This window comes from Sorex araneus, chromosome 4 (assembly GCF_027595985.1).
Source record: "Sorex araneus isolate mSorAra2 chromosome 4, mSorAra2.pri, whole genome shotgun sequence".
Lineage (NCBI taxonomy): Eukaryota > Metazoa > Chordata > Mammalia > Eulipotyphla > Soricidae > Sorex > Sorex araneus.
This window is the reverse complement of record NC_073305.1, coordinates 115,328,983-115,355,953: the sequence shown is the minus strand read 5'-3', so window position 1 is coordinate 115,355,953 and position 26,971 is coordinate 115,328,983. Positions and strand designations below refer to the sequence as shown.

At 38.3% G+C, this 26,971-nt stretch overlaps 1 protein-coding gene across 2 annotated transcripts in view; it reads left to right on the top strand.

The window, feature by feature from the left end:
* The window catches only part of RNGTT (RNA guanylyltransferase and 5'-phosphatase), a 244,803-nt gene extending 218,710 nt beyond the window's left edge, over positions 1-26,093 (top strand). For both annotated transcript variants that reach the window (XM_004605660.2, XM_004605659.3), the window contains 2 exons: positions 21,717-21,840; positions 23,401-26,093. In XM_004605660.2, coding sequence (XP_004605717.1) covers positions 21,717-21,840; positions 23,401-23,564 — 288 coding nt within the window. In that variant the 3' untranslated portion in view covers positions 23,565-26,093. The remainder of the gene's footprint in view (positions 1-21,716; positions 21,841-23,400) is intronic.
* Positions 26,094-26,971: the final 878 nt, after the last annotated feature.

Here is a 26,971-nt window from a genome sequence, read left to right as displayed (position 1 = left end):
TTTGTCAGCCCTTTTCATGCTTTGGACTGGTACTTTGCCATCCATCCACCATCACTTCAAACCAAGGTGGTATAGATCAGTGATTTTCTACCTTTCTACACCCGTGGATGGGTTGCTGAAGACACTGTTTTAGAGGAACTCATTATAGATTAAGCTATAGATGTCACCTCCTAGAAAGTGAAAAATGTTCCCCCTGTTCTTCATCACTGTACCATATGTTGACTCCACCAAATGTCTGTTGTAATATTTTGCTGTAGTAAAGTGGCATCTTTGACATAATTTCTGAATGTATTACCATATCCAAATGAAAAACTTAGAGTCAAAATTGGTGATAATTCTAAATATTTTTGTTTGACATTAGCAAAATAGCATAATTCACTTTTGTGGATAGAAAATAAACTCAGCTGACTACATATTTTAACAAATACAAGTTTTTAAAATGTGGCTTGCAATTAATTCTCTTTTGAAAGAAAACAGTTATTGTGTAGCAAATAACATATTGTAGCTTTTGAAAAGAAAGTATGGATTTTAAAACATCTGTAAAGATGGGAAGTGCATCTGTTTAACTGGAAACAAACCAGTGTAAACATTTGAGTGTTTGCAGCCTGTAATACCTGAACATTTTGTTTTCTGGGATCTTTGTTGTTATGTCTTAATATAGTACATTCATAATTAAGGCATACTCTTTTTAAAGATGTAAACTTAAAAACTAGTTTTACTAACAGGCATTTCTATCACAATCATGTGGAACATAGAATTTATTATCACAGTCTGTCTCATAGATTATATCATCTGAAAAAATAGTAGATTAATGGATTTTTTAGTTAAAGGTAGTCCTCAAATTCTCTGGTGATAAGTCTTTGCAGTGACTTTTAATCTCTTTTTAACATTAGGCTTGCATGGGATGAGGCATGAATTAATTTCCCAGCTTTCGACAAAATTGAATCCTAAAACCATCCACATACATATGACAGACTCTTCTAGAGAGTAATTAACTTGCTATAAATACAAGAGATTTCCTGTGAGAAAATTGCTCACTCTATGTAACCAATAGAGAAATTTGGCAGATTAGAGAAAAAGTATATTTTATCCAAAAGAATAGAACCCTTCAGATTTTCAGTTTGTTTTGGCTCTTGTGCTTTTTTGCTTAGATTTAATTGTGAGAAATGTAGCAGGCTGGTGTGTGAGACATGTTTATGTCCTTTACGGCGTGTGGGATTATGTTTCTTAATTAGCTTTTGGAAATCTTTATGGAAATTTTTTCATGAACCTATTAAAATGCACAAGGATGATTGGCCATCAGTTGAAAAGCAAACTAATCTCTGAGCCTTAGGATGGACTTAGAACTAGACAAATTCTGTTCTCATTCAATTTCTGTACCTTGCTGGATGTACCTGAGTTATTCATTGATAATGCGAATGACAGTTCTGCTTCTTAGAATTGTTATATAGAATAGTGTGGATAAGGTACTTAAGTGATTTTTTTTAATGGTTCCCTTCTATCCCTACTATTTATACCCTGAAGCACCTACGAAACCATTCCAAGTAAGGACCTTATTCTTTTGTTACCTTGGCATTCAGATTATTAGTATCCTCAGATGTACTTTTTAATTTAGGAACTTTTTCCCCTTTCCCTTTACAAAAAAGAAATTATGACAGGAGAAATTGAACAAGCAAATAACCAAAGCCATAGTATATTTTTAAAAACATTACAAGGTATTCAGGCTCCTTAAAACTTTCTGTACATCTGAAAAGTAGGATGCAGAGAGGAGCTCAGGAGTGTATGACTGTGGCAGGGAATCCAGGCTTCAGGAGACATTTTGAGCGCGAGATATTTTATTTCAAAGCCAGATCCAACTTTGATGTTAATTCAGGTATCCCCTCAAGGAAGGCAGCCGTTTCCAATTCAGGTTGATAAAGAATATAATGAAAATAGATCATATGGTCAGTTATTTGCCTTCATTTGCTACATTAGTAGTCTTATGCCAAAGCATGCATTTAATGAGAAAGAGTGAATATCACATGGAGTTTTGCTTCTTCATGTTATTGTGTTTTATTTTCTTGTTGTTTAAAATGCAAGTTTTAGGAAATGGAACAGAGAACATTTCTTCTGTTTATGTAATGCATTATCAGACTTAAAAATTGAGTGCAGAATAACCCCAGGAAGTAACAGGAATGCAGACTAATGGAGCTAAGGCCCCTTATGTCTACCAAATGGTTTACATAGGTTAACTCATTCAGTCCCAGCAGCAACCATCTGGCAAATTCTGAGCATTGTGCTCCTCCTGGTTATATAGCTTCAAACATGAAGGCCAGGGAGAAGGGAGAAGTGCAAGCCAGCGAGAAGGCTCAGGGCTGGGTGCACATTTTGCAGGCTGAGCCGGGTTGGGTCCTGAGCACAGCATGGGCCGCTGCTCACCATGGGGATGGCCGCTGAGCACCCATTGGGAGTGCACTGGAAGTTGTTGTCCAGCCCCCCAAATGAAACAAAACAAAACTGAATAGGGCTGGAAAGATAGCTCAACAGGCTGATTTGCTTGCATTACTCAGAGGTCCTGGGTCCCCGACACTGCAGGATTCTCTGAGCACTGCTGGGAGTAGCCCCTGGCACTACAGAGATGGTCCTAACCTCATCACTTTCTCCCTCCACCTCTCCACCCCCAAACTGAATAATTTAGAGGAATTGTAGCATAGCCTAAGGATGGAATAACATTTAGCACAATGCATGTGTCTCAAAAGCATCGGGGTTTTAAACTTGTCCTGCTGTCTCCAGAATCCTTTATATTCTCTTGTAGTACTCTTACCTAAATTATCATAGAATCTAGCAAGATGTTTAATTACAGTTATCCCTAAAATTGTATGCTAGGTAGTCTTCTGTGGGAAAATAAAAAGGAAACAGTGTGTTGTGTGAGATTTGAAGTTCTCATTTTTATCTTAAAGAGGTTTTATTTTATTTCAGTTGTACATACTTTTCACTGTATTTTGTCCAAGGTCCTTCCTTGATTAACTGCCTGAATCTAGTAAGCACAGTCTTGACCTCATGGCCCACGTTATCTCCTCCTTCCTCACAGAGGAGGATTCAGAATAAACTAGCTGTTCTCTTGGAGGCTCTAGCCATTCTGGCTATCTCCGCAGCTGTGGTGAGGAGCAGAACTGTGCACTGCTCAGAGGTGGCAAGTGAGATAAGGATGTCCTCTGCTGACCACAGCAGTGTTGTGGCTGTGGCTTATTGTTGGTTTTGGTGGGGGTGGGCTACGCCTGGCGATGCTCAGGGCTTTCTCCTGACTGCTCAGGCATCACTCCTGGCATTGTTCGGGGCACCACCCCCAGCACAGTTGTTCAACACCCTAGTTGTGCTGGGGATTGAACTGGGCTCAGCCAGATAGATGCCTGTGATGGTAGCTTCTTTCTGATATAGACATACTCACGCTTCCTTCCCCCTCCAAGAGGCTCCTTTGATCTCTCAGAGTAAGACTGCACAATAATAAGAGCTGAAGAAACATTTGTTGAAAAATGAGCTATAGCTCTTAAAAAGGAGAATGTGCCCCTACTTTTGTGCCAAAGAGCAGGAGAGGGTTGAATCTGTGATGCATTTTTCAGATGCCAAAACAAGTACTAGAAACCACAAGGACTATCTGCAGATCCGGAGACTAAAAATAAAAATAATTACATACATTCAGATGATGAAATTAGAATATATGTTGGACTGTGTGATATGGAGGAAAGATTGCAGGGCTGATAAGAAAATAGAATTTCATTCCCAACTTTGTTGTTCTCTGACTACATAGGCAGTTGTCTACATGTGTATTGAGGCTGGATTTGTTCTTTTGAATTTTTTTTTTGTATGTTCTACCTAAGTATCAGGGCTGGAGCGATAGCACAGCAGGTAGGGCATTTGCCTTGCATGCAGACGACCTGGGTTTGATTCCTCCGCCTCTCTCGGAGAGCCTGGAAAGCTACTGAGAGTATCTCACCTGCACGGCAGAGCCTGGCACACTATCCGTGGCATAGTCGATATGCCAAAAATAGTAACAAGTCTCACAGTGGAGGTGTTACTGGTGCCCGCTTGAGCAAATCGGTGAGCAGTGGGATGACAGTGATACCTAAGTATCAACTACATGCTTTCTGAAGCTCTGGATTTGGTATTTAAAATCATAAAGCATATAGATTAAGGATATAAGTATTATATTTATATGTGCACACATTTATCCTTGAAAATACTAAAGAATGATTGCTTCTGTATTTGTGTCCTCCCTGTTACTTTACTTTTTCTAGATGAAAACAGAATAGAAAAAAGCTTCACCCCAACTCTCCATCCCTGAGTAGGTTAATTGTTTCTTCCTTAAGAATTTCTAATCCAAAATTCTACCTTCTAGTATATAATAATACAACTCTTCAGTAATAATTGTAACATATAAACATGAGCATCTTGTTCTCTTCTATTCTATGCAAACCAGTTTTTTTAAAATTTATTTATTTTTAATTAGTGAATCACCGTGAGGGTACAGTTACAGATTTATACAATTTTGTGCTCATGTTTCCCTCATACAAAGTTTGAGAACCCATCCCTTCACCAGTGTCCATTCTCCACCACCAGTAAACCCAGCATCCCTCCTACCCTCCCTAATCCCATCTCCCCGCCCCCGCCCCACCCTGCCACTGTGGCAGGGTATTCCCTTGCAAACCAGTTTTATTACATGTAAAAGCTCTGGCAGTGGCTTCCCCAAGTAGATTGAGAAAATTTTTCTGTCATAGTCATGCCCAGCAGAAAAGAATTTTAGCAATGCCTACTAGAGTTGAGATATGGGAAATGGTGACACTGTTAGTTAAAACTCTCTCGGCTTTTATTTTTTTAAAACTTTTTAATTATTAAAATCTCAATTATATTTCGGATCACTTGTTCCCAAGTGTTAACATTTATGATTTTGATGTATAGTTACTGTGCCTCACCCCTATCAGAGTTTTCAAGACCCTCCACATGTCCTTCTGTGCCTTTTTGTCCACTTCTTTATTCTTCCTTGCGTAGTCTCAGTTTTGTCATCCAAGAACCAGGGCTGGTCACCATTTATACTGTGGATTCCCTTGTTTTGTCTCCATATACCCCAGAGGACCATCCAGTATTGGTCCTTTTCCCTCTGACTTATTTCCTTTAACATGATGCCCTCCAGACCCATTCCCAGTTGGAGCAAATGACAAGATTTCACCTTTTAACTGCATAGTGGAATGTCTCATCTTGTATCTTGTTCTGGCAGAGTCCATCTGCTGTCATTTCTCTCTGGTGATTGCAGCTTTTCATTATGTTGTATATATTAAAAATTCACTCAGACGTCATCTTTTATATTTTTCTAAATCGTGGGGTTTTTTTTTTTGTAATTCTTCTCTAAAATATTTCCTAAAATTCTTTTGTTATATTACTTTTCCCTAATGCATATTGAAATGAACCTTATTAGCAGACTATTCATTAAGTTATCTGTTGGATTATTAATAAAGTAATAAATTATTAGAGACTTGAAGCCAACCTTTTGTGCAGATTCTGAATTACTTGTCTGTAGCTTTTCAGCTTTTTTGTAGCCCTATTGAATATTTTTATCGAGGCCACTTGGACTAATGGCAAGTGATATTTCTAACTTGCTGATTTATTCTTCTATAGGTAAATGTGAGAAATTTCGATGAGGATGTTTTATATGATTTTTATTGCAGAAAATACATGGGAATTTACTTTAAGAAGGTAACATTTGCCCATTTTAGAGTCACAGACCAGAAAGGAGGAAGTTACTTTGAATTCATCCTTATTTCTATGGGTCTTAAGTCACTATTTAAAAATAGAACTGTCATGTAAAACTAGTTCCCCAAAATATGTAGTGACAATATTTATATTGATATTCAAGGTCCTATCAGTGGAGCTATGTTTATGTATTATTTGTCTAAAATTTACATATATGCATGTGTTATCATCTGGGGCTTTGCCTGTTTGGACACTTGATGCAAAAGAAATGATGCTTTTATTTATTTATTTTTTTCCTGAATGTGAATAGTATTGATAAATGCTTTGTGTAGTTTAGACATACTACCTGACAATGCATAACATGTAGTTAGTGCTTATTTCCCACTTTAGCTCTTCCCGAACACGCCATTCTGTTTTTCTCTTTCACTAGAAATAACTCAATGGTATGAGAAGCTTAATTGTGTAGTAAAGGGATTTCTAATGAGAAACTTACAGTTGATCCAGTTGTCTGTTTGACTGGGTCTTTAAGATTGAGCTCATCAGTTTTGTCTTGGCTTTGTTTTTAGCCCCCACGTATGTCACTTTTCATGTATGTGAAAATTTTAACTATGTGCTTGGCAGTCTGTGAAAGTTTGGTCCTCTTTAAGCTTGCTGTCAGGTTGGAGATGTAGAAAATTCCATTGCTTTTCTCTCTGCCCTGGAAGAGCAGCCAGGGATATAGGTCAGCAGGAGAACACTCGCCTTGCATGTGTGAGGCCCTGGGTTTAATCCCTGGTATTGTAAAAGACAAAAAAGACAGATGGGAAGAATAAGCTGTTGTGGCAGTTTATCGACAAAGTTCAAGAATTTGTGGTATCTGAAATGGCTTCCCAAAGAAAGTGATCTTGGTAGGAGAGAAGTAGTTAACACAGGCAGTGGAAAATATGCCACATAGAGAAAAATAAGTGCAAAGACCTGCCTCAAGAGCCTGATAAATGCAGAGGATGAAATCATTTAATAGTGGCCAGCAGAGTTTAGAATCTGATGTCATTTTTATAATATCTAATGTTCATCGTGTGTGTGTGTGTGTGTGTGTGTGTTGTGTTGTGTTGTGTTTTCAACACTTTTTTTTTAGGAATTTTTATGTGATCCCTGGGATTTGGCAGTGAACAAAGGAAGGACCCTTGTTTTGTTTGTTCAAACAGCTTACAGTCTAACAGAAGAGAATATAAACAGGATGGAATTATTATACTCTAAAATAGATATACCATGTGATATCTCAAAAATTGCCAAATAGGTTCAGTTCTCTGAGGGAAAAAAACGTAATACAACATTATTAAAGTCAAGCATGAGCTCTTCTTACCAGCACACTGTATGGCAAAGGAACTGCAGATGAGATAGATGAGAAGGAGAGGCTGTGTGAGACTTGAAGTCGGGAGTAATGGAAAAGGCCCTGGGGCGGCACCCTGGGGGGGTCTCAGCTTCCCAAGCAGGATCACACCTCTCCATCTCCATTTTTCGTCTAAGACCATGAAAGAAGAATGCTTTCTCTGCTGCCTTGCTGGTTACTTCAAATTGAACCATTCTTCTCAGTATACTTGGAGCTTTTTTCCCTAGCTCTGGTAGTTGGCCTTTAATTTAGTGCTTGTTAACCAGTTTTTCCATGTTTTTGTTTATAAAAAATAAATAAAAGGGAAAATAGCATGGTTCACCTAGTAAGGAAATTGTTTTGTGAAATGTTTGGAGGGGGTGGAGGGGTTGTGTGTGTGTGTGTGTGTGTGTGTGTGTGTGTGTGTGTGTGTGTGTGTGTGTGTGTGTGTGTGTCTGCCCGCATGCCTGCCTGTATGTCTTTCTTGCACTGATTGGGGTATAAACTTTTTCTTTCATTACATGACTGGGTCAGACATTTTTCTCTTTGTGTGATTTATATGACTACATGTAAAAATTTATCCTGCAAATGTATGCCATTTGTTTATTAAGAATTGTCTTGAAGACCACAGACTCAGTACATTGGACTGAAATGTCAGTAATCTCAACCTCTATTTTATGTTTGCCTATGAAGGAGCCTGTGCTTTGACAAATAATAGGCTTTTTAAAAGATGTGATTTCAAATTAAAAGGAGAATTTCCCTAGATAAGTGCTTATGCTCCTGTCTAGCCAAGTACTTCCTGACTCAGTACCTTGCAGAGCACGTGGGTATAAAAATATAATTTGTCTTAAAGTTACTGAGAAATTGCTCAAACCTGTTACAAATCCCAAGAGGTGATCCTGGAATAAAAGCAAAAAAGGTACATATCGATATAGACATATGTCTCTCTGTAGATGAGTAGATAACCCACTGCTGGATCCTTGATCCATGTTGTCCCCTCCCACATAAAAGCAGGTATTCCATGCAAACAGCATGAACAAAGAAACAAAGATGAAAGTACTTGCCCTCCATAGTCGAGTCTTTAAAAACTGCTGAGTTGAGAAAACATTGCTTGAAATTCCAGCCCCCTTTGCTGGACAGCAACTGCTACATACATAGCAATTGTTGAGTACTTATCACAAAGGTGAGGATGGCACTGAGTACTGCATAGGACCCAGTAACTGTGAGGGCACCTTTATTCCTCACTTCCAGTTATAACCACTTCATTTCAGTTATTCTGTTTCAGTCGTCCCATTTCATTCCATTTTAGTTTTTACATTCCAGTCATTCCTTTCATTTATTCCTTTCAGTTATCATTCACTTCATTATTGGCTCCTGATTATTGATTCTACATCTGAGTTTTCTCCTATTCTTTTGTGATATGCCAGAGGTACCTTCCAGGTAGCTTTGTATCATTGCATGTAGTGGGGAACATCAAGTACCCAGGCACTTGTCAGTCTTATTTCTGGTACCTGGTACCCACAGACTATTTTATCACAATGATATGTTCAGGTATTTCGGGTCATTTTCCCTGTAGGTACTCACCTATATTCTGAGATAGTAGGTGTGAAACTGAGCTAAGTATAGCAAAAGAATAGTACATGTTACAAACTAAATTTAAAAAAATCTCAAAGCACTCTTTGCTTTCGGCAGTTTCTTAGTGTTATAGAGCACAGATCTGTCTCCAGATCTTTCTGTCCCCAGAAAGACAGAGCTGCTAACATTCCCATTGGGACAATGTTTGTCAGTTCTGTTGACACATGAATATATTTCATATGATTATCATAAAATTGTGGCCTGGAAATTGAGCAGCCATGGTGCTGCATTACAGACTCCCATTTATAATAAGCTGTAATAAAGTAAACATTTTAAATGGATATAAGAATAGGCATTACTGGTATGTTCAATTGAAGTGCTTTTGAAGCTCAATTTAACAAAGCAAACAAATTTCCTGGCACTATTAACATAATTGTTCTCACTGTTGGGTTTTGATTTCTAAAAAGTTATTTAAGAAAGAAAAAAAAGAAGAAAAGTGTTTGAAAAACAGAATCAGAAAATGAGATGTAACTAAGAATGAGCTCCATTTTCCTTTTATCCTGTCAGATTGAAAAATAAAAGTCCAAATGTTCACTCTGCCACTTCCCCTAACTTGCCAAACCATTGCCAGCCAGTTTAACAGGGTTAAGTTCAGCTGTTTTGCTCTGCCAGGAGCCGGTTTGGAGTGGGTCCCGCACAGCATTCACATGCTAGTGACACACTTCAGCCTTCCCCTCTCCTTGTGCAAGAACAGAAAAGGATGGCAGGACCGTGTAATACCAAAGTGGAGGAGGCATGACGATGAAAATGTAACACCAATTAGATAGTAGGATCAAGCATTCTGTTCCTGCACTGTTCCAAAAGCAAAATAGAAATGAAGTGTTCTCATACACTGTGGTGGCCAGGCAGTTGAAACAGGATCATTTGGAACCCCTGGGCACAAAACACTACAAGAAGTGACCACTGTGACTTCTGTGGCCCTGGCAGACACCATTCTTAGAATGTTGCTTTCCAGCACTCCTTGCTGTGCTCCCCAGTGGTGAGAAACTCCCCCCAATATCTTTCCTGTCCAGTCATTTGACTGGAGTAAACCCTTATATAGCCCTGTATGCAGTTGACATGACATAAAATGTCAGTAGAATCCAGAAGAACCCTAGGTCTCCAGTGCACTCTCCTAAATGTTGGCAAAGACATAGCATGGCATTAGTAGAGGGAACACTGATTCTTTAAAGACTCAGGTAGTCATAATTGATGTGCCAGAGTTGGACTGACAGTCAAAATGAGAAGGAAGAACACTATTTTGAGACTATCCTATAATAAAGCGGTGATTTGAAGGTGTTTCTGCTAAGCATACCACTTAATCCAGTTACCTATCTGATACTTACTAAAAATATTCTATTTTTATTAAGTATCAAAATCATTTTAGAAGGTAGGTAACTTTCTAGAGGAATAGTGGAAGATCACTTGTCACATCTTCATATTTTAGTGTATAACATTTTATATATAACTCACTACTCATACATAACATATAAAATAATTTTCTTCCTAAATAGGTAGCCACAACTATCTTATTTAGAATAAGTTATAATAATATTCTGAAGATATAATAATATTCTGAAGGAATAATATTCTGTAAAGAACAATTGTATGGTAAATATCCAAAGATCTGATGTTTGGATGTTTTTATTTATTTATTTTTCCTTGTACTTTTGATTTTTTTAGTTATTTCATTAGGAGACATTCCCATTATTCTTACCAGGACTGAACTACGAAAGTATTGGCTGTGGGGAGAGGGATAATGAGAGAACTAAATGCAGTATCTAATGTTTCCAAATTTAATCTTTAGGAATTGTGATCTCTAAAAAACGGGGTAGTTAGACACATGTAAATGTGGAAATCTTTAGACAGTGTTTTGTTTTGTTTAACATTTTACTTAAGTGCATAATGTTTTGCAGTTTCTCCTTTTCTCTCCCAACACCCAGTCTGAAAATAAAAGCAGATAAGCCTTTACCAGAACAAAGAAAACTCTTAAATCATTGGAGTCTACTGAAAATTTAAACAGTGACTCATCACTGACATCTTCCGTAGTGCCTGTTACTCAGTGGAAAAGCACTCATTCTGTCTCCTGATTTACAGCTCTGACTTAGGACACTTAGTGTTTCCACTGTCTCCTCTGCATCTTTTCTCTGTTCACTTTGAAGATTTCTCCCCCACTTCATTCTTTCTGATCCTTTCCCCCAGGCCTCTTCCTCTAAACTAGTATTAGCCACCTCAAGGCATTTAGAGATTTGAATAGATTTTTGGGTTGGATTTGCTTGTTTTGTGTTTGTATGTTTTCTTATATATGGTCATCCTGTTTTGGTTGAGGAAGAATTATATACTACATTAAACCTAGCATGACCTACTAGAGTCAACATGGCTCTCTTAGTTTTTGGAGATTGCAGAGGAAACTCTCCAAGCTTTTTGGGTTAGCTATTAAATAATTTCTTAATTGGGAGTGAATAGTAATAATTTTTCCCCTGTGGTATGTTGAATTTCCCAGATAGTACCAAGATATAGTACAATGTGAAGCTCTAAATTGAAGCCTAACCTAAAAAGAATTACTTAAATACTGATCTTTAATTTCTTTATTATTATAAAAGGGAGAATAATGTATATAAAGTACCTTGAATGGTGCATGCTTCATACAAGGTGTTTAATTAATGTCAAACCCTACTCCTTTCCTCCTCATGAATGTCTCAGTCAATTTTAAATGTCTGTGATGAAAAGAAAGGTCTTGGGTAAGAACATCAAGTTAATTTTGGATGTGTTACAAAATAATAAATTTGCTTTCCCCCTTCTCTTATTTTTACCTCCTTGGTGCATGAATGTTCACATATATAGATATTCCTCCCAGTAGGAATAATGGGAGGACTGTTGTTTTAGACTTGAATATTTCAAAGTGTTTGATTTAGTGATCTTCAAGTTTCTTAGTGATTCAAAATAAATGGATTTTATGAAAGATAATTACGATGTTTTGGGAAAAGATTTTTAAAGGAAATACTTAGGGAATATGACTCTTGATGCAGATAATTGTCTCATTTTCAAACTTTTAACATCTTTTGAATGTTTTTGTTGAAGTATGCCTAGTACGTGGAGTTGATGGGGCACATTTTAATAAGTGCATATCATTCAAAGCAAACAAAGACCTGAAATAGAACTCTAGGGTTCTGAGCCATACAGTTCTCACTTCACTTGGTCTGGTGTGATATCTTCGTCAATAATGCTAGGGTTTCTTCCTCAGAAAAGAGGAAATAAAATTGTCGAGAGGTCATATATAAAAGTAGAATGTGCATAAAAGAGAGTAAAAGATGACTCTAAGTGTGCTCGTGGACATGTAGAGTATGGGTCACAGCTACTCTGCTTGGGTCTTGGTGAAAGTCTGCTGACCCGAAGAGTGAACTTGTCAGAGAGGAACCCTGGAAAGCTGTTAGCTGTTAGCTCCGGTGAGCCCTAGTTGTTTGTTTTACTGATCTAACCAGTTCCGTGTTCCTAAGCTAATGAGTCAGAACTGTTGCATGGGTCCTTAGGCTTTGGTGCCTATTAGTGCTGCCGGAGCAAACTGAGTCATTTTAAGGGAGAAAATGGTATATTCAGCATGTGTGTGTATATTCTGCATTAGCCAGAACAAGGAGGGAAATCATGTATTGTTGTGGCACCTGGTTTATTATTACATGCCATATGTGTGTGTGTGTATTGTTTGTGCATTGTTTGAGATTTCTCTTTGAGATCTCTATCAAAAGAGCAGAGTTGAATTTGAAAGTGAAATAGTTAACTTGAAAGTTTAAAAAACATTGGATTTGAAATGGGTGAGAGAGAGAAGAGAGTAATATGGAATTAGCATGCATTCCTAAAGGGATAGAGACCATAAACATTATTGGATCCAGATTGTTAGCAAATTGTTGGAATGCAAATTTACTCACTGAAGTAAATTTGAGCTGTGTATTAACATCTTAATAAATTATCCACCCCAACTTTGGACCCAGGGGTCAGAGACATAACTCTCGTGGGAGAGCACATGGCTAGCACCTGCAAGCCTTGAGTTTGATTGTCCAGGTGACCCTGACAGCCCCAGAGCATCACTGGTCCCAGTCCTGAGCATCACACAAAACCAGGAGGCTCAAAGTCAAGGCGAGAGGTTCCACCAACACTAGGTGTGACCCTGTTTTTAAAGAAAAAGCTTTTATTAGATTCACTGGGTTTGTGGACTTCATCAAACATTGAGTGACCATAAAATGATTTTAAGTGTTAATTACTGCCAATTTTCAAATTTACTCTGAAACTTTAGAATAATTGGCTTTGGTTGTCCCAGACATCTTAAACAAGTGACATCAGCTGAGTCTCGTATTTATAACTGTTTAGAAAGAGAAAAGCATTAGACATGCATATTGGATTTTAGCCTCCTCGTGTTATTGAGAGCTTAGTTGTAGTTGTTTTTATTATCCCAAACAAAAGTGGATTCTATGATCTGCTTATAATTCTCATCATGAATAATTCTCTCATTGGCATGAAACAGACAGGAGTGATGCAGTTATGCCATTTTGTTGGCATCCTAATAAGCCAATACTATTAGACCATTACCATTGCCTTACTTTACTTGGTAGAAACCCCCATTTGATTCACGTGACCTTTATTTGTGCTGCTCATGCCCATGGAAAGGTTGTTTAGTTCCATAATGGCTTCTCGTTTGGCCTTAAAAAAAAAAAAAGACAAAAGCTCTGCAGCTGTGAAATGCAGCCCATTTTAAAATTAACCTATTGTAAAATCCTTAATGATTGAGAAATTCTGCAATTTGCAATGATTTGTGGTTTGTGTTGCAACCAGAATAGCAAATAGCAGAGATGCTGCAGGTCAGAATGCTATGCATTTGAAAAGTGAAAGAAAAGAAACTCGATAAGATACTGTTCTTGGCTCAAGACAAATATGTTATTCCCCTTCTGCCCTTCATCTGTCACATTGGTTCATCTCCCATCCACAGACTCTCTCCCAAATAGATTATACTCCTTGGGGGTAAAAAAGTCCCTTTAATTGCAGATTTTTAAACATGGTGTATATCCGACCACAGGTGGATTCTATACTATTTTCTCCTCTTTAATATCAGCCTAGAGCTGAGATTCTTAGCGGAAAACACAGGTTTTGATTCATAGAGATCTGGTATTTGAATCTGACTTCCAAAACAAATTAGCTTTGTTTCAAGTTCAACTCCCGGGGATTCAGTTTTCACCTCTAGGAAATATCATTGACTTCTTACAGAGATTTAATTAGATAGTGTATCAGGAAACCTAGTGGGCTTGCTTCTCTATCATTTAGTAACTACGAGGCCATATAAACTTAAGTCTTCTGTGCTTCTGCTCCTCTGTCTATAAAAGTGGGCATATCTCTAGGGTTGCTGTGAGGATCAAATGAATTAATCTGTAAAATACTTTGAATAATACTCAGCACCTAAAGTATTTAGTAATTATCAACCATTGTGGTTAGCAGATAATTTAGCTAAAGAGCTTTATTATGAGTAACAGTAATATAAAGGAAAGTGTAGAGTGCTCTGAGAAAATTCATAAGAGCTTGAAGGATTAGCTGTGACTTTGTCATTGAGTCCTCTATGATGGAAAGCCATTGCCAAGGAACGGCGTGATTGGATTATATTCTGTGAAGTGTTTGTTACATTTCTTTGCTTTTATTCACCTTTAATTTTTTTCAATAAGGAATTGAGCAGCATACAATTCTGTGATTTTAGACAGATGCATATAGTTACCACTAGAGTAAAGATCCAGAATAGGTCCATCCCCAGCCCCCCAAAGTCCCACGTGAAACCTCTTTGTAATCAAGTATTACCTTCCATTGCCAAACACTGCAACTGCTTTTTTGGATTTTGTTCCTATAATTTTTGTTGTTTTTCTAGGGTGTCATGTAAATCTAGTTTCTTTAAGTTAGCATGATACTGCGTTTCTCAATAGTTTATAAATAGTTTTTATTGCTTGGTGGTATTCCATTCTGTGGCTGTACCAAAATTTATCACTTCTCAAGCTGAAGGATATTTGAGTCATTTCCAATTTGGGATTGTAAATAAAAGTAGCGTAAATATTTGTATACAAATTTTTATGTGAACTTATTTTGTTTCTCTTAGGGTTGCTGCCTATTAATGACCATTATGTGTTTGCCTTTATTTTTTAAAAATCAAACTATTTTCTGAAGTGGTTATACCACTTGCATTCCCACCGAGAATATGAGGATTCAGTGAGTTAGGTATGACTGAGATGGTTTGAAAAAATACAGCAAAATACAGAGAAGAAAACAAATCTTTTCTAATTTCATCCAATACCAGTAATCACTACCAACATGTTGCAGCTTTATCCATACACTTATGTCCTGTCACTGTCACTGTCACTGTCATCCCGTTGCACATCGATTTGCTCAAGCGGGCACCAGTAACGTCTCCATTGTAAGACTTGTTTGTTACTGTTTTTGGCATGTTGAATACACTACAGGTACTTGCCAGGCTCTGCTGTGCGGGCGAGATACTCTTGGTAGCTTGCTGGGCTCTCTGAGATAAGCGGAGGAATCGAACCCGGGTCAGCCGCCAGCAAGGCAAACACCCTTCTGCTGTGCTATCATTCCAGCCCCACTTATGTCCTATCAAGATTTATTATAGTTTAATAAAATCTATGATAACCTCTATTAGAAGTCAGTCTGTAGTACGATGGGAATTTTGTGTCTTGGAGTTGTGACTTATGTGTAGTGATTATCAGGATAAAAAAGACAGTGTCGGTCTGGAGCGATAGCACAGTGGGTAGGGCGTTTGCTTTGCATGCGGCCAACTGGGTTCAATTCCCAGCATCCCATATGGTCCCCTGAGCATCGCCAGGAATAATTCCTGAGTGCAGAGCCAGGAGTAACCCCTGTGCATCACCGGGTGTGGCCCAAAAAGCAGGAAAAAAAGAAGACAATATCCTAGTTGCTTTCTTTTTGTTTATTTCATTAACTGAACTGAATGCTTGATTGAGGGAGCTTTTTTTTTTTTTTTTTTTGCTTTTTGGGTCACACCCAGCGATGCTCAGGGGTTACTCCTGGCTTTGCACTCAGGAATTACTCCTGGCAGTGCTTGGGGGACCATATGGGATGCCGGGGATCGAACCTGGGTCGGCCGCGTGCAAGGCAAACGCCCTACCCGCTGTGCTATTGCTCCGGCCCCCAGATTGAGGGAGCTTTTAATGAATCCCACCTTGCATGAGAAAGACTTCTGCTAATGTGTTTTTAACCTACCAGATACAGAATATGGTATTTATTTTACACAGTAGACTTACATGGTAAATTTTCATTCAAGAGGCACAAAGTTTATTGAAGAAACTTTTGTAAATGGTAGGCTTAGCATGTTTTGGGGGTTTTGTTTTTTAATTTGGTTTTTAATTTGAAGGAATGCCTGAAGGTGCCCAGGGATTAATCCTAGTAGTGTGCTCAGAGGTCACTTCTGGTGCTGGCTCTGGGAACCATATGCAGAGTCAGGGATCAGACTGGGATCAGCCTCTTGCGAGGCAAGTAAGTGCCTTATTTTCTGTGCTCTCTCTCCTCCTGCCCCTACTATGTTTGTTAAAAGGGGTAACTTGTCCAGTATTTTACTTACTCTGGTAGATGGATACACTTTCTAGAAGTGTATCATGATGTTGTTATAATACAGTAGTTCTGAAAGATTATCTAATGATTCAAATAAGCTGTTTGTATTACCTAATAAAAGAGAAACAGAATTCCATTTTATTCTCACTTGTTTTCATTGACTTGATAAGTATTAGAAACTGAAGTTACCTAGATTTAAAAAAATAAGATTTCAAGTTCATCGACTTAAGATGTTTTAAAGATCTATCTTCTATTATACCACGAGGTAGCGCGTGACTTACTGAGCAGTAGAGTTGCTGAGAGAAGGGAAGCTGGCTGCCAGTGCTTCCACAAAACTGGGGTGAGAATCTCTGCGTATGACATATATTCTTGTTTAGTCTCCCCATCATTATTCTATTCCACCCTAGTCTACTCCCCTCTCTTACTTTCAGTAAATTTAAATTCTGACAAATGGTATAAATGCTTCTAAAATGCACTTTGCATGGTTGAGGAATAACACTGTTGATCTTTTTAAATTCTGGTAGAGGATTCCGTGGCTGACTCCCAGGTAGGGCTAGAGAAAATGGAAGATAATCATGGAGTAGTATCTTGTGTTAACACCCTGTCCCAGGTTAAGTGGTGCTAAAAATAGATGCATAACAGTAGGAACAAGTTAAAAGGATTCGTGAGCCAACTTGAGGAAATTTCCAGTGGCCCAAACTGGACCAGCAGGAACCAAATAATAAATGGCAGTAGCCTTCCAGTATAAACCAAAGAACAAATAAATACCTGTGACTGTGAACAGATGTGAACAAATAGATAAATGAGAGAGAAGGGCCAAATCTTCCTTATAGATGTAGTTCAGATCATGGAGAAAATAGAAAACTCCATTAGAACACCATGGTATTAATCGCCACTGGCAAGATTCATGGATGAATGCTAAATTCAATGAGCAAAATTTTAAAGAGAAATTGGATATTTATATAGCCTCAAAATATCTCTCCCCAGACTTAATTTCTTTGATGGTTTTAATAAGAGTACACAGATTCTTTGTTACCCTTCCCTGCAGAAAAGGGAGTGTACTTCCCTTGTTCTTAAGTGAGACGAGTCATAGTGACATAATCTACAGTAGAGTTTGGGAAGGGAATAATAGTACCTGCACAGCAGAGAAACTTGCAGACAACATCTTAACCTATTGATCGGGGTTACCATCACCTGTGATGAATCATCTCCTAACACTCCAAGCCCCACATAGTATACAATGGAAATGACACTTGACCTCTTTGGCATTCTTCCCTAAAAGCAACAACCTTAGTCTAATCATGATAAAATGCCAAAATATCCCCAAATTAAGGAGTTATTTTTTAAAATATCTGGCTAATAGTCTGCAAAAGTGTCAGGAAAAGCCTGATAACTGTCACAGATCAGAAAAAGCTGAGCAGGTCTGATGACTAAAATACACTGAAACAGGCAAAGATATTCCTTTCTTAGAATTGCTAAGTTCCATGATACATCATATTTAAACATTTGGGAAGTTAAGTGATGGGAATCTTGGAGCTTTCTGTTGTCGCTTTACAACTGTTCTGTCAATCTGAAAATCACTAGAAAATTGGAATTGAAGAATATTATTGCTGATTTTTCTTAGTCTAAGGATATTTGTTCTTTCAAAGTTTCTTCAGATCCAATTAATTCAGTGTCCCAACTTGTCCACCTCACCAAGACTGTGTACGATCTCTTCTTCTGAGTTAACTTAATTAAAAAATTTGGGTGTAGGCCTTGCACAACACCAACCCATGTTTGATTCCTTTGTCCCTCTTGGAGAGCCCGGCAAGCTACCGAGAGTATCTTGCCTGCACGGCAGAGCCTGGCAAGCTACCCGTGGCATATTCAACATGCCAAAAACAGTAACAAGTCTCACAATGGAGACGTTATTGGCGCCCACTCGAGCAAATCGATGAGCAACAGGATGACAGTGATACAGTATAATCATCATGAATATAAAGTTACAAAGTTGTTCATGATTGAGTTTCAGTTTGACAGTGTTTAAGTACCCATCCCTTCACTAGAGTCCACTTCCCTCCCACCTGTGTCTCCAGTTTTCCTTCTGGCCCCAGCCTGCCTCTATAGCAGACACTTTTTTTTTTCTTTTTAGGCCCCATGATTTGTGATACTGTTACTGCAAGGGCATTATGCCTATTACTTTACCTCCTGATGGATGTTTGGAATCACAGCAGTCTGTGACTGGTAGTATTCCCAGAACTGAGGATAGATAGGCATTTCAAAACGCAGTGGCAAAGGCAAGCAGGCCGTGTTTATATTTGTCTGTTTGGGGGGCCCAGAATGCGGGGGGAGGGGAATGCCTCCTTTTAGATCTTATCATTGAGCTGTTAATTAAAAATCTCCAGAGATACTAGACCCCATCTTATCTGAATGTCACTTAATTCCAGATTATTGGTAGATACAAAGACTATATTAAAAATTAAATTAAAAATTATACATTTTGAGTATATTGGTACTCAAAATAGATTTATGAAAAGCATTTATTTTTTTTTTAGGGGTGTAAGATTCCCATGCACTACTCAGGTTCCTCAGAGCTGGCCCCACTAGCCATTCTCGGTCAGCCTCATCTGTATTTCAGTGCAGGAGCCTGAGGATGACGTCTCAGGACACCTAGCCACTTGGTCCGTGTGATACTCAGGGGCATTTGGTGCCCGGAATCAAACCATGCCTAGCACGCACCTTGGTTGCTATACTATCTCCTGGCCCCTATAAAAAGCACTTCTTTCAGAGAAAATATGCTGGATTATTTTGCTTTTCTTCCCCCTTTCCCGAAACAGAAAAGCTTCGTTCATTGGTTGCAATTACAGCTACTGATTTGAGATCCTGATTTATAAATATTTTATTCTTATTACTTTCAAGCTCTCATTAACTTGAGCCAGGATAACAGAGTTGATTATAGCAGCGCTGACGGGATCTTGTTTTAGTAAATAATAATATGTAATTGACTGAGGATGATTATTGTCATAGTAACAAATTAGGATTTGGACATTAAAATTAAACTTCTCCCCAGTATGCCAATCATGCTTTTGATCTGACCATTAGTGAAAACTGTTTTTAGTTTGTGCACATATGGGAGGTATTATTTTTATCAGTTAAATATATTTTACTACCTAACCCAACAATTACCTGGCAATGTGTTTATCTTGGAAATACGATTTGTGTGATCAGTGAAAAAAGATTTAATATTCTTGAGCATGGAAATACATTTAGATTAGTAGGTGGCAGGTGTATGCATTTTCTGGGAAGCTCAGTTTTCCAGACTCTTGGACTGTTAATAATTGCCCACATAAATACAGATACTTAATAATATCTGCTTAATTGCTGTAGTTAAATTGACAAGCACATAATTCATAGCAATTCTGAAACCAGGTACACAGGAATAATAAAGCTGTAAGTTAAAGACCTGCTATAGTTACTCTCATCAGTAAAAGTACAGGCCGCACAGGGTGACTCGCAGGCTCTTCGTGTGTAATAACATTTTCCTGATGACTGTTTTCAGAGCCTATCTGGGTTTCTTTAGTGAATCTACTACAAAGGGTGGTTTTGATTTTTTTTTTTAAAGATTTTTTCCCCCACTATATTTAATATTATTTTTATTTTATTGAATCGCTGTGAGAGATCAGTTACAGAGTTGTTCACAATTGGGTTTCAGTCATACAGTGTTCCAACACCCGTCCCTTCATCAGTGCACATTTCCCTCTTGTATCCTCCCCCCACCCCATGGTAGATAATTTTTTCCTTTCACTCTTTCTCTCTCTCTAATAAGCAGTACACGTACTCTCCTCTGGGGTTGCCCATGTCTATTTTTTCATCATCTCCCTCTTACCTCCACCCTGGAGAATCCTACATTATCCTTAGAATGAGAATCTACTCTCGGTAAAACTACCTAATTTCATTAGAAAAAAAAGTCACATTTCATTTCCTAATTTTGTACTCAATTAAGAATTATATTGGTTGGCTGAAATGTTTAAGGCACTTTTATTTGTAATTTGATTGTCCCAGTAAGTTTGCCTATTTTAGAAATAAGACAATTTCTAAGACTCTGAAATGTTTGGAGACATTAAGTGTGGTTACCTAAGTGAAAGAACTGCCTAATATTTAGCTATAGATAACGAATTAAAAAAAGTAAAAGGAAGTAGATTCCTAGGTAGGAAGAGAGAGGCTAAGAATAGGTTAATGAATGTTATTCTCATGATAATGAGTATTCTAATAATGAGAGTCAAGTTAGCAAGTTTGCTGAAGGAGCATCATTTTGGGGGACAGATCTGGTTCCACAGTCATTGGACATATTAGACTTGTTAGATTGTTCAAAATGTAAATAGTTTAATCAAGAGTAATGCTCATTAAGGGAGTAGGAATATAATTTGAAAGTTTTTAGGGAGATGTGCACTGCTGAATCTATGAATTAAAAACGTCTTTCAGAATTTGCTTTCCTTCATATTCCTAGGTGGTAGTGAATATATGGGTAGAAAAATGAGAGCATTTCAAATAATGCTAATGAAGTTAAATGATTGCAATCTACCATATTGTGAGGAAAAGTTGTTAGCTGTGAAAGATGAGGACAGAATTAAAATATTGCCATGACTGGCATTTGATTTGAAAACTGCAAAGATAAGCTTAGGTTCCTATTTATGAAAACCATCCTCACAGCCTGATGAAATATCTTTTAAAAGGTCTTATAGTTACCATGGATACTTGTTAGCTTTGATACAGTAAGTTGTAATTCATATTCAATCATCTGAGGTGAAGTAACCAAAAAAGCAAATTAAAACAAAGCAAAACTAAAAGCAACTAAATCCCACCAACTAAAATCAAAAGTAGCTTCATCTCTGAATTCTTACTAGTTGGAAATGGAAAGGGTGAAAATAGTGCAAGGATTTGAATTTTTGGCTAATTTTTTCTGCTTGAAAAGCATAACATTGGGGTTGCTTTTTGTTAGATCTGGTCCTAATTATCTGTGTTACTTGTTCATTTGACCACTAATGGGAAATTCTAAGGAATTTAGATGGTGAAACCTTTATGAACGTTGACTGAAATAGCATCTTCACTTTCTAAATGCCACCGGGACAGGTGTGGGAGGTGTGGGTCCCAGTAGTATCACATTTGCAGGTGGCCCGGAAGTGGCTGGCTTCTGCTTAGCCTCTTTTAATTGCAGTATATTGACAGCCATTTTTGTGTGTCTCTGAAATGTCAGGGTGATGAGCGTATGTGTAAGGGCGTGCACACCAAGTCCTGAGGCTTAACTAGCCGTTTCAGATGACAGAGAGCTCTGCATGGAGTGCTATTGAGGGATTTCTGGCATCTCCTCAGGCGTCTGTCACAGGATGGCAAGCAAAAAGCTTTCAAATGATTGAAGCTGTTTCCTCAATTCTCTTACAAACAGGTGACAAAAGACCTGAAACAGTATGACAACAAAATTATAGAATGCAAATTTGAGAACAACAGCTGGGTCTTCATGAGACAGAGAACAGACAAAAGTTTCCCGAATGCCTACAACACTGCCTTGGGTGAGTATGATACCTCCTAAGGTAGGGAAGCTGTGGCAATAAAAAACAAGAAGAGAACGGAGGGGATAGAAATGGGAGGTGTTTGTGTTGTTCTGCCTGATGGAGCGTCGAGTCCTTCAAACCCTGTCCTTGCCAGTGGGGAAGGGGCTGTCCAAGTTTGGGTTTGTCCCGTTAGTTTCACTTGGCTTGTGCCCATATGCCCAAAAGTGAAAACTTTAAAAGGCAGGATAATTGGCTGCACACAAGTTGGATTTGTTGAACAACAGTAGCAACAAAAAGCCAGGATAATTTCAGATCTTTTCAAAAACTATTTAAAAAAATTATTTGCCAGATGGTAAAATGCTAAATTATCAGGGGAAAATGTAATTTCCATTTCCTAAAATAACTTTTACAAACAATGGAGAACAAAGTAATGAAAACTGCTTATATTTAAAAAAAAAACTAAGCAACAAAAACTGACAAAAATCAAGAATAAAAGTTATTATGTGCCTCGGGGGCTGGAGCAATAGCACAGCGGGTAGGGCATTTGCCTTGCACGCGGCTGACCCGGGTTCGATCCCCAGCATCCTATATGGTCCCCTGAGCACCGCCAGGAGTAATTCCTGAGTGCAGATCCAGGAGTAACCCCAGTGCATCGCCAGGTGTGACCCAAAAAGCAAAACAAAGTTAATATGTGCCAGAGCAGGTAGGGCGTTTGGCTCGCATGCTGTCAACTTGACTTCATCCCCAGTATCCCAGATGGTCCCTTGAGCGCTGCCACGAGTGATTCCTGAGCACCACCAGGTATAGCCCCTCAAAACAAACAGAAAAGTTCATATGAATGTGTACTGTTGGAAAAGTGTTCCATTGGTGGTGACAATGATTGTGTGATTAGTTTATGGGAAAATATAGGAATCGTCAGTGTAACTTTTTCAACTGAAAAGTGAATTGATAGACACTTAATATCCTTACTGAAGCAAACATCTGTGTTCAGACAAGATGCATTTATTTTCAAGGTTGGAATAATAAAATCCAGTGTCTTTTCTTCCATAACCTAAATAAGTAAATTGTTTGAAGTACTGGCACTAAATTTTGGTTACATAAGAAGAGAAGCTCTTCTCACTAGCAATTTTGTTCTAATACCTTATTTCCAGCAAGTGAGTAAAACAGTAGGCGCCACCAGCTACAGTGAGACTGACATATTTATTCCATTGGAATGGTGGCTTTTGCTGTTCTCTGCTACCCAGTTTTTCTCAGAGAAAAACTATAGACAGTCTCTCAGGTTTCCTGTAGAAGGTTTGGCTGACTGTGGACTGGAACTTCTATTATCCAACAAGCATTGGTAGACAAGCTTCTGATGCCAGTACCCTGTTTAGGTGTCAAAGTAGTGACAGGGAGATTGAGTGCTGAAGCACTCCCCTCAGTATGGGGGGATGGGCAGAGGAGTTTTGTCCCCCAGGCAGGTGAAACAAGTGTTCAGCGTAGTGCGCTGAGAATGTTCACCCTGTCTCATCTTCCTGGGTGAATCTGGTCTCTCTGTCCTCCCACTCACGCGAGACATGTGTCTGCCTTTATCCACAGCTGTGTGCAACAGCATCTCAAACCCTGTCACCAAGGAGATGCTGTTTGAGTTCATCGACCGATGTGGCGCCGCGACTCAGGGACAGAAGCGAAAGCATCATGTGGACCCTGACACAGAGCTCATGCCACCACCACCTCCCAAAAGGCCACGCCCGTTCCCCTGAGGCCTGCCTCCAGCTGCAGCTGGGGGAGGAAGAGAGCAAAGGAGGATGCTGCTGCCTCGCACCTGCAGCCAGAGAATTTCAGAGGAGTGTGTGGCTTGATGTTGAAACAGATCTGAAATATATATTTATATATTTTTTTTTTGTAAGAAGAAAAGTATTGTAGCCAGCCTGTAAATATTTGATGCTTTTGTTTCCTCAGTGCTACAGTACATCATGGACTTAAACATTTTATTTATATCTGATAAACTCAGCCTTACCTTGAGGAATCTGAAGATTGAAATATCCAAAGGTTTAAATGAGATTGAAATCAATGAAAAGAGGCCTTGTTTATATATGGAGAACTTTCACCTTTAATTTATAAAGTTAACAATCTGCAACTCTGAGAGCCTAGAACTCTTTTTTTTTTTTTTTTTGCAGTTGTATTTCAACTATGGTAAATTTTCCTTTGAAAAATTTAGGCAGTGGCATTAAACATTCTTGCTATCATTTATCATGGATTTCCTACATCTCCGAGATTCTTGTATTTAAAAAGAAATGACAAGGTTGTTAAGTATTGAACTTTATAAAACAACTTGATCTGACTTATATCATTTTTAGAGTTTTTTTTTAAAGATGTAAAATTAAAAAAGTAAAGCTCCGATTTTGTGAATTTCATCGTTCCTAAAGGAAGTATATTGAGTATTTTTATTTGTGTTTGTTGTTGTTGTTCCTCTGAATTAGAACACCGATATTCAAGGCGCCCCCTAAGGCAGTGGTTTCAAGTTACATCAGCAAACTCCCAGTCCTCTGAGTGGTGTTCTTCTGGAAAACGTTTTTTGTTGTTTCTTTTTTTCTTTCTTTCTTTCTTTTTTTTTTTTTTTTAAGAAAAATGCCAGGGCTGTATCTTGCTTTGCCTCAGTGGGATAAGCCCATTGTAAATTACATTAAAACACAACTCACTGTGATTATGGGAGTGATATCCAATACAAGCAGTGTTGTCTCAGTACCCACAAGCCATGTGGCACAGACTATGCCGGCTGACTCCTTTGATTGGAAGGTAGCATCAGTGGAATAGAACGCTGTCCCGGGAACGTGCTCGCCCTGCCAGACAAACGCAGAGGCAAGGAGTAGACATCTGTAGGACTATCATGGAAACCAAGACATTTATTTTCAAAGCCAGATTTCTGTGTTCTATTCTGGGAATGCTATTTCTGTTCGACATCTGAATTTTAAAACATTTACTGATAGATAATGGATTTGAAGAGCAGCTAATTGGTCATCTGCCATTGTTGAGAAACTGTGTTCTGATTGGTTTGTGAGGGAGCTTTGAGAATTAGCCAGCTAGAGGCTAGTGTATTTATTTTTAGAGGTACAGGTTTTAAATATATGTATTTAAAGCAAATTTTCATGATCCGAATTTTATAATATGTATATGCATATGTGAGTATATGCAACATTGTATATTCTTCTACTAATAGTACAGACAACATGAAAATCCAAACGAGTGACCTAGTAGACTGGAAATCTGGTAGGCTTTCCATATGCTATAGCACAGATTAACCAAAAATGTATTTATATTCACCTGAGTTTTACTGTTTTTAAACCGTTTTCTCCTGTAGTCCTTTTCTATATGAAATACTAGAATCATGCTTGGGCTTTTTCCTTTGTTGACCCCCAAGTCATGAAACATAGCGTGAAACTTACCTAACAGGCCATTTTAGTGTTTCTTTATTAGATGCTTCTGTTCATTTGGGTGGTAAATGAATTAGAACGCCCAAATGCCACGGTAACAGTGGAAAGCTGGAGAGGTCTCGTGATCCCATACATAGTGTCTTGTACAAAAGTGGATCTTCAGATAATGCCTGTGCAGCTCCGGTGATACAGCCTGGCTTGGGGTCTGGGACTCTTCAGGTGCTGAGCTGCTTTCTGCGTGGAGGGCGCAGAGAGGCCTTCTGCACAGAGGAGAGCAAGCGTTTGCCAGTGATCTTCAACAGAGTCAAAATGTTTATGGTAATTGTAACCTTTCAAATGAGTTATGTGAAAAGAGCAACTCAATTTTTAATATACCCAGTTATTTTGTTGTTGTTGCCTTTGTGCATTTTAACAGGACTTAATTTTCTTACTTTATCCTCTCCTTTCTATTAGAGTGAATATAATAATTGGCCCCATTCAGCTCCTGAGCACATTACCTTTCACAGGATTATAAACAGTCACATCCAGAAAATTTGGGGGCAGGGAGGAGACCAAGTGGCAGGTTCAGGAACATCTTCAACGAAACTTCTCTGCCCACTTTACAGGAACTATTTTCTGACACTGAAGTTTTATGGACAAGAATAAGAAAACTTTGCTTTTCTGAGTTAACACATATAAAAGCTTTTGCTTTGTGTTTGGAAAAGATATGAATGACTCAACTGCCTGAATGGTTACATTTGCTTTCCGTGAAATGCTCAGAAAATGTCAGGACATTCCTTCTATAATTGTGTGTCAGTGTATATTGTAATAAAACTACTGATGTAAAAACACAAAAAGTGGATCTACTTTGTTTTACTGGTGATGGCTTTGTGTCCTGTTGTTTAACTATTGCTTCTGTGTCCCTCCATTGCTGGCATAAGATCTTGCTTCTCTCAGTCATACCCAACATCTTCCATCTGGCTTTGTTGCATTCTAGAAATTAGCATAAAGTCTTGGAAAATCCTCTGTTTTTCTTTCTGGGAAACCAAGAAATTTGATGAACATGGGGGTTATAGTTTACACCTCCTGTTTGGGGAGCATAGTGGGTGGGGAAGGCACCTCTTTCTATGATGTGTACAGCATTTTTGTTCATTGCCCTCCTCTTAGCACTTCATGCGTGCGTAGATAATCCATTACATTCTTTTTTAATGCATTTAATTCTTTTAGAATACTCAACAGTAAATATTCTGAAATGATGATATAATGGCCAACCAAAATTTTATTGTTGTTGACTGCATTTTTTTATAGTTTGAAATTTGCCACATTTAAATGATAAGCCTCATTTTAAATATATGAGCAGAGACCTTGCAGATCAGGAACCAAATCCTTCCACATGGGGAAATCTTAATGTAGTACAGGAACTTAGACCCAGAGACCATGTCTGAGCTCAGGCTCTCATTGGAACTTGTTTTTTTTTTAGAACTAATCCTCATATCACCATGGAAACACTAGGAGTTTGGTAAAGTAGGTGAGGAGCAGTGGCATTGCTCTGGGCAGTGTTTGAGTGCTGGGGATGCCCAAATGCAAAGCATGCCCTCAACCCTTTGAGTTATCTGCCCAGCGCATATATATTTACCCGGGAGTTTCATTTTTCAATTAATTTCCTCTTGGGCGGGGGCAGGGTGCCTCATCCAAAAAGTACTCATAGTTTCTCCTAGCTTTGTACTCAGCTCTCAGTTCTTAATCTAGTAGTGAGC